The following is an 8,889-nucleotide window of genomic DNA, read 5'->3' on the forward strand; positions in this document are numbered from 1 at the left end:
TATTCAGGGCAAGGTGAGAGGTCATTAACAGGTAGCAGCCGAGCACTTTGTGAGTTTTTTGTTCGCTGCTCCTCCAAACTATGTCCTCCCGCCCCTCACCGCTTCGTGCCGCTCGTCACGACACTTGCTACATGTCGGGTGGCTTTATCCGACCCACAAAGGAGAGTGGCTCGGGTGTCTTTGTGTCGCTTCTGTGAAATAACTGTTTGGGGAGAGAGCGCCCTGGCTTTGCCCTGTATTGTAGACACCATGCTGCTTCCGAGTTTTGTAGAAGAGTGCATTCAGTGAGACAGTCACTGGAAATAAACCTGCGCCGTGTGCTGCTTGGTTACTGGCTGAAGTGTGAATAAACAATGACAAGTCCTTCAGCTAGGACACCCGCACGACACCCCTAGGCATTTGATGGATGGCTAATTAAAATATCTTTAAATATAAGTGTTTAGCGGAGAGCTTGACAGTAATCAAGCAGTTAGCGCCTAGCGACTTGCTGTGCAGCTGGGCCCAGGCCTCCACATGACAAGGAATGCCTGCCTCCCTTCCCCTCCCCTCCACAATGCACTCAATGTGAGTGCAACTCATCCACATCAACTATCCGCGAGGTCGCACAGGGTCATGGTGTCAGAGGTCACACGTTGCTTGTCTGTCTTCTGACACACAAGCTGCAGTCTCTTGGCAGACTTATGACTGACACTGACAGCAACGTCCATGAGAATATGTAAATGAACATCTCTAAGCTGACTTATTCACATCGCTAGCAATCCTCTCGCCTCTCGGCAAAACATTCAGTTTGCAATGGTGACCAGCGAGTGTCTACCGGGCGTCCACATGCCTTTGTGCCCACGTGTATAATATTAATGAAGGTGTTTGTCAATACATTACCAGCTTGTCGGCTGCAATTAAAAGTCTTTGAGATGTAAGAGGGAACTGCACATCACCTTAGTCGCTGAGCCTGGTAGTTCTGCGAGCGGGCGGCGATGTCCAGGGCGCGCACTGCCTCCACCACCACGGCGTACTCCTCCCGACTGCGAGCTGCAACACCAGCACGTGAGCACGTGACATGCACAGGCCGTAGGACTGACCCTCATGCAACACCTACTCCCTACATATGGCGGCAATCCAGCATTGCCAGGGAAAAATGCAGCAAAGTCTCTTACAACTACTTTGTTGTAAATTGAGTAAATGGACACAAGACCAGGATTGAAGGCATATCCACGAACCTTTACTGTATGTTGTACACTGTATAGTGTTTACTTATGTTGTTTCCATGTCAACAAGACTTACCTGCCAGAGCCAGAGGCTGCGGTAGTCCCTCTGTGCCGTAGAAGATGACGAGACACAGGGCGCTGTCCTCCCTGTTGGACTCCTCCGGCCACTTGTCGAAGTCCGCGCTGCGTTTGCCCTGTCGGACCTCCTGCACGCGGCTCAGGTCAACTACAGGGTCAAGACAACACAGAGGTCAGAGGTCCACCTGACATTATATCACTAACAACGATTAAGATAACCACTTTATGTATCTGAAAGGTGGACATCACAATACAGTGGACAGAGGTCAGCACCGACATGAGGATCCTCTGTATCGCTCACGAAGAACTTATCACCAAAGACAAGGTGTGAGAGAAATATGTAGATAAGTAGACTCTATGGAGACCTCACTGGGTACCTCTCACCAGGACTTGACAAGATAATCATACAGGGAACAGAACAGGGAGGACGAAGAAGAGGCACACAAAAGAAGAAATGGGAAGATGATCTAAAAGTTCACCGACCTCTCTCTCATTCCCAGACAAGGGCTGAGAATCAAGAAAGCTGGAGATAAGTGGCGATATCGTTCTGATACAGACAATAACAGAGAAGAAGAAAAAGAAAAGAAGGAAGAAGAGCCTTAGATAACTAGCAGGGGCAAGGAAGGTGGTCAGACTTCACGGTTGCCATCCTGGAGCCATCAACACAACATGCTGCTAAGCACCAGCTGAATGTTAAACTTGCTTTTACTTCATGATTTGTTTGTTTGTTTGTTTGTTTGTTTGTTTGTTTGTTTGTTTGTTTGTTTTGTGTGGCGATCTGCACGACTAACTACTCTGATAGCACTTAGCATGCTCTCCACCTAGTCATGCAGACTGCCACACAGCTGGTCACCAGCCCTCGCCGGATGGTTAAACAAAACTGTTTATATGATATGGTCAGGATAATAATAAACATCTTAGATGACTACTGCGGGTTAGACATCTGACTAGTTTAGCGACTAGTTGTACATCTGAGTCCTGAGACACCCATCTCCCTTCTACACACATAAATGATCTCATATTTTAGTTTGTACAGAGGAACTGGCCAGACTGGCAGGAGGGTGGAGAAGGGAAAACCCAGGAAGCTGAGAACTGAACAGGAAGCCGCCGAAACGAAGCAAAGGGTAAGGAAGGTAATGAAAGGTAATGATGTGACCGGACTTATCAAAACTAAGAAGACAAGGAGACATGAGTACTGAGTACATCAAGATTCTGAAAATGAAACACGTTGCAAGCAAAGAAAGATTTTCAGGAAACATTTCTATTGCTTTTATTTTGCTTTTGTTTTGCTGTTGACAGTTCTGCACTTTCACTAGCAGGAGATGCAAACTCGCTCAAGTGGATCAGTTTACTGGTCTCCGACACGTGACACCAAAAGTCGCAAAAAAACATAAAAACATCTTTTGAGTCCCTTGCCACTGGTTACACGAACTTCATTAGACTCTGTCAAGCAGTAAACTTGTAAACATGTCAAGCAGTAAGCCTGTAAACATGTCCAGCAGTAAACTTGTAAACATGTCCAGCATGCTAGCAGGCAGGTTTACACGAGTCAACACACAACTGTACACAGTAACAAAAGAACAAGGCCGGTATTTCCGACCTGCACATCGAAGATAAGCGGATCTTGTTGTGGATACTGTTGTGATGCTCAGTATCATCCTGCTGCCAATCTCATTAGTCCGATACAAGGCAACAGAAATAATGGCGGACTAGTGTTTAACACAATGTCTCAATGCTTGCCATGGAATTTACTCAGAGGCTTATACAACAGCTGACAGCTTCCTGCCTGTTGGTCAGGAAATGCGTTTTATCACGCGCCATGTTGTTCACACTAATGCAGGTGTTTGTGTTTGTTTCGCACGCGTGTATGTAGCGGCATATCAGCGCGCACGCGCACACGAACGCACAAACAAACACTTCCACTTTCGTTCGTTTATGGTTTTGAACTATGAGATGGTAGTGTCTGTGTGATGAGGCATCATTACTGTGTGATGAGGCATCATTACTAATTCCATGATGAGGCATCATTACTGTATGAGCAGATGGTCAAACTATAATACATATTCTGGGCTATAAGGGCTGAATTGTAAGTGGTTTACTGTGTCTAAAGTTCGGTTGTGGAAGGTGAAACTCAACCCACATCCCGCCGAAGATGAGTGGATAGTCGGCAGAGCTCAGACAGTGGACAGAACTTACACAGAGGTCAAAGTTTACTAGGTGAGCGTCCAGGCAAGGTGTGTGTGTGTGCGTGTGTGTGTGTGCGTGTGTGTGATACTCAGAGAAGCAATGTTTGACCTCATCTTCCTGACCCTCAGTTCCGGGTTCCAGAGATGGACAAGAAAAGTGTGCTGCAGTTCGTCACTTCCTGCTTTCCTTTACTGATGCGCACTCTCTGCTGAGGAAGCTAGACTCCACTTCTGTTATTTTTTAATAAACTGCTTGGTACTTTTCATCACAGGTGTTGCAAGCTATTATCTCCACAAAGCCCCGGACTTCGGGTTAGTTAGGCGGGTGGCTACACGTGTGTGAGTGTGTCACTGTGGGTTGCCAGCTAGGCTTGCATCTCAGTAACTTTATATTTGACAGCAGACACTTTATTGTTCAATAATTTTACTGTCGCTGTCTTATTTCAATTTTAAAAATAATTAATAAAATGTGTACATCAAGCTGACCTGCGCTAGTGATCTCAAGTGAAATCTCAGTGGAATGAATACCTGCTCCTACCTGAGTGTGAGTGTATGCTTGTGCGTCTGCGCGCGCACGTGTGTGTATGAGTGTGCGCGCGTGCGTTCGTGCATCTGAGTGACGGGTTCAATAGGTAAAGTAGGCCCACAGGTGAACAACAATGTCTTGTGTGCGTCTCGAACATTCTTCACATGACGACAGACAACCTGGGGAGTGTTGAGACACAAACGACCTTAACCGGAACCGTACTGAGGATCACGTGATCATATTTGTCAGCCCTGGTGTGATGATGAGAAAGAAATAAAGCATTAGAGTGAGAATATAGAAATGTCCCCCGTCACCAATGTGTCCTCGCCACACAAGCCCCACACATCATGACATCAACTGCTTTGAAAAATTCTGTATTCTGGATGCAGGTCTCCGTTAGCCGCAACAAGCACAAGAAGAATTGTAGACATGTTTACTTATTTATTTATTTATTTATTTATTTATTTATTTATTTATTTATGTCTGGCTGTAAATACGTAACTAAAAAGTTGAATTACAATCAATTTCGCCGACTGACAATATTTCCAAAGACATGCGCCTTACTGGGAAGTGTGGGAGAGTAGAAGTATGTGGATGTGAGGGTTTGTCTAATTAAGAACACCTTTAATATGCGGATACGTGGGTGAAATTTTAGCGATCAGGTCACGAGGTGCGACTGGTGCACGAGAGGAGCACGAGGGTGGGTCGTGAAGTTTTATCCTCTAGCAACAGTACTGTCAAAACTCTCCTCTATTCCGGTTGCACCGACAGAAAATAACTTCAGGTGGCGCCACTGCACGGTCACGCGCTAAATCACTGTTTACCTCGCATCCTGCGCTCTTACATCGCTAATGAGCTTCATGTCAAAGGATGTGAAAACTTTCAAAATATCCGCCAGAAGTATTGACATTTGAGACTGAAGCGGATCCAGTAACATGAATGAAATCGTGGTTTTAGCTTTGTTTCGGTCACGTGGTAGTTTAGCAGTTTTATAATGTTTTTGTTTTCCCACATGTTGATCTTGTATAGCAGGGACCAGGTCTGATTGATACACAGTATGTCACTACTTTCTACTTGTAGTCGTCTTGCCAACATTCTTTTAACAGTCATCAATGGCTTGCCAGTCGTATGGCGCGTGAAATGAATTCGCACACATCGTCTGTAAATTTATCACGAGGGATGTGTGCACATATGATCAAGCAAATCTTTATAATTATAATCACATCAAACTTCACATGGTCCAGAACATTTCACTATTGTTGTCAACTTAATCCTGTCCAAGATCATTTGAATAGTTGGTTGGTTGTGTTTTATTCCGTGCCAGCAACTGAGGCGACATAAAGTAATCTTACCTTAAAATGTTTAGGGGCAAATCCCCCAACTGATATAACCATAAAAACTTCATAAAAAAAAGCCAACACAAGAGGCAAGAATAATGTAAAAGAGTGGATAACGTGTAAAAAAAGAGTGTTGTGCTCCAAATGACCATCAACTAATCACAAACAAAACCAAAAGACATAAAAACTTAAATCTTATGATACAGCCCTATCCTTAAAAATGTAAAAATAACTGCCGACGGGATGGATTTAAACAAGGAAAACAAACAGTCTGCTGGCGGATACTCTGTAGTTCAGGACAAGTAATTAAAACATGCACCACACTAAAAATTCCGTGACACCAAGGACAAACTGGTGATGGTTCATCTCGTACGAGGTGGGATTGCGTGGCAAAGGTCTGTCCTATCCTTAGTCTGGTAAGAACCACCTCCTCCCGCAGCACAGGTTGGAAAGACAGAAAAAGATTTCATGTAACTTATTTTGGCCCAAAGTGTCCCAGTGGCATTGCTATAGGGACTCAACGTAGGCCGAGAAGATATGTTTACAGTCTGATGATACCAGTGAGTGTAATTTGCTGAGGGACTGACATGCAGCCCTGACAGCCTGGTCTGCTCGAACATTGCCTGGGATACCAGCATGGCCAGGAGCCCAGATGAAAACAATGTCCTTGTTGAGATGAATGAGAGCCGCGTGAATTCTGTGGTTGGACCACGAGAGGATGGTCACAATCATTGCAGAGAAGAGCTTGGGAGAACAGAAAGGGAATCTAAAATAATTAAAAAGTTGTGCTTCGAAGAGAGGGGAACAAGATGGCGGGAAGTTCCACAGACAAGATAGAGCAGGCTGCTGCAGCTACAGGTCCACCGTTTGGAATTTTAGAGCCATCTATGAAAATGGAGCGGAAATCAGGATAGAGTGAAGGTTATGAAAGCGTTGAATACAGATGAGGTCGCTGGTGTCACCTTTTTCTGAAGGCTGTGCGATCGAGAAGAATCTCTGGAACATAAAGAATCCGAGGAGTAGCTGGTAGTAGAGGGAGAGACTAACTGCTGAATATCTACTCAAGAGCATTTGAAGAATCAGGTTTTTTTTAAACCTTCTGTACACGTGATTTAAGATTATATCTCACCGATCACAGAGGTTTATTAAGATTTTGAGAAAGTTTTAAATTGCAATTTACACCAAGTGTTTTTATACGATTGGTCAAACGGGCTGCTGTATAGTCTATAGTCCGCAGCAGACCAGACAAATATTGTTTTCAATTATACTCTTACACATACCAGATAAATATTTTCACTGCAACGTATTGAGTATCCGCCATCGAGCCATTTAAGAGCTATTCAGCAATGACAAAGCACTTCCGGCTTCCATTAGTGCGATCCAAATCATGTAAATGAGGACTCGCATTCTCCCATCCCTCACTCTGTGTGTGTGAGAGAGAAAGAAAGGAAAAAAGATACTGGTATAACTAAATAGTTCATTTTTGACCAGAGTCGATTAGTGACAAGAGCTAATTCCCAGCTCGCCACGAGCGTTCATTAAAGACTTGACATGTGACATTAAAACCGATCTCTTCCTGGTGCTAAACCATCATGTCCTGTTTCAATCGGTCCCCCTTCCCCACAACAGCCAATATTCTCAACCGAGAAGCGGTACTTTCATCCAATTACAACGACAACAACCACAGAGATCATTGCAGCCTCTGCATCTCGATGCCCACCAGTCGATGACACTCGTGGCATCTCGTTGGCCTGCCGCTGACGCCATCTTTATGAACTCTCCATCAAAGAAATCAATTCTCTTCACATGATATGTAAAATTTAATGCACACAATCAAAAGGAAGAAGAAGAAAAGGGAGACTACATGTACGTATTCCCTTGGATTGTTGAACTTGCTTCACAACAGATGCAAGAGAGCAGCATCTTTGCTCATGGCGATACAAAGGACAATGTTGGTTCTACAAAGAGAAGGGACACAGAAGGGACAACAGCACACAAGCCCATGGACTGACACCTGTGGAAGGTCTGTGGAAGGGGATGTGACACACGGCGAGTAATGAAGTTGTCAACAGCATGTGTCAGATGGCGCGTGATGAGGAAAGTGAAACCGATGTTTATTTAAACCTCGACAAACACTTCAACAGCCTGGCCAACATAAAGACTGAAAAATTAACTCGTGTAGTTAGTCACAAAGGAAAATGAACAAACTGGCTTCACCGAAATTTGAAAGCATGCTGATAAGGTTTGAATGCGGATGTGTGAGGTACTCAGCAACCACACAGAGAGAAAAATATATATACATACACACAATGTCTTTCTCCTCCCTAGATCACCCTTTTCCATCTTTCTTTCCATCTTACCTGTGATTTCTGGGCGTGCCCCAAGTGCACGGACACACTGCAGGAGACAGAGATCCGGAAGTGCCATCAGATGCAGTCTCTCTGGTTTGCGCTTGAGTGAGTAGACGGTGACCACCACTCCCTCCTTCAGCTGCTTGATGGCGGCCTGGGCGCCCACCATGTAGTGGTACAGGTTCTCGCTGGAGGTGGGAGGGCTCTGGGCCAAGGTGTTGGTCGCCTGCTGTGCAGGTGTGTGAATGTTTTCATAGATGTCTTCCATTGTTGTACCTCCGGTCGACACGATGCTAGGACTAGACTCCGTTCACACTTTCCCGTTTCCAAATGAACACAAGCAGTTGCTCATATTATTGTCTCCTCGATGGTTGTTGTTGTTTTTTTTTTCGATGTGGTTTGCACTTCTTTAATGCTGTTGTTGGTTACGAGCAGCTTTAACAAGTCAGATAACCAAAGGAAATTTTATCTGCAACAACCGAAATATACAACAAGCATATAAACACTCAAATATATACAACATCCAAAATGTTCCCGTTAACTTAACAAAAGCATCAAAGTGCATCTACAGGTGTGTCTGAGGTGTACAAGTCAGCGTTTGTAGCCATTGTACTTGGTTTCTACTTCACAATGCACTATTCTGCACAAAATATCACACAGGGTGAGAAGAGTCGTTGCCTCGTTGTATTTATTATTTGCTGTACACTTATTTATTTCTCCCAGACTGAAATTAGTGTGCGCAGCAGCACCGAGAAATACTCCATCATAAACAAAATAAATCTTCAGGTGACAGTGTAACTGGTCCGCCCTGCTCGGGGTTACACCGTGATCACGAGAGGATGGATAGAAAGAATAAGAAGAGAAGAAAGGGATGGAAGGCAGAAGAATGAAGACAGCGGTCCCGCAGTCAGGTAAAGGCAACACAGCTAAACTTACAAATATTTTAATAACAGAGAAGTAATATAAACCCTGAGACTAACATGGCTACCACTGACCTGCCCAGGGAAACAGTCCCTCCCGAGTAGATGAAAGTGATGACTAGAGAGAGCGAAGCATGTGTTTCCTGTTTGTACAGACACATTGTGGATGTCGCGTGTGGATGTCGCGCTGTTCCTTCCTGCTGACCAGCCAGTCAGGCAGAGCGGTTGGTCCCGTGGTCACGTGATCGTGTCATCATGTGGCTAAGCCCTACTCGGTGTTAGTTGT

General features: G+C 44.7%; 1 protein-coding gene across 3 annotated transcripts in view; it reads right to left on the reverse strand.

Moving 5' to 3' along the window:
• The window catches only part of LOC112576761 (1-phosphatidylinositol 4,5-bisphosphate phosphodiesterase gamma-1-like), a 32,125-nt gene that overhangs the window by 19,915 nt on the left and 3,321 nt on the right, over window positions 1-8,889 (reverse strand). For 2 of the 3 annotated variants that reach the window (XM_025259444.1, XM_025259447.1), the window contains exons 2-4: window positions 7,693-8,152; window positions 1,282-1,431; window positions 936-1,029 (exon numbers count right to left, since the gene is read on the reverse strand). In XM_025259444.1, the coding sequence (XP_025115229.1) occupies window positions 936-1,029; window positions 1,282-1,431; window positions 7,693-7,951 (503 nt within the window). In that variant the 5' untranslated portion in view covers window positions 7,952-8,152. Of the gene's footprint in view, window positions 1-935; window positions 1,030-1,281; window positions 1,432-7,692; window positions 8,153-8,678; window positions 8,801-8,889 lie in introns of those variants that run through there. The other variant, XM_025259445.1, reaches the window with a different exon arrangement.

This window comes from Pomacea canaliculata, linkage group LG12, assembly GCF_003073045.1.
Source record: "Pomacea canaliculata isolate SZHN2017 linkage group LG12, ASM307304v1, whole genome shotgun sequence".
Taxonomy (NCBI): Eukaryota; Metazoa; Mollusca; class Gastropoda; order Architaenioglossa; family Ampullariidae; genus Pomacea; species Pomacea canaliculata.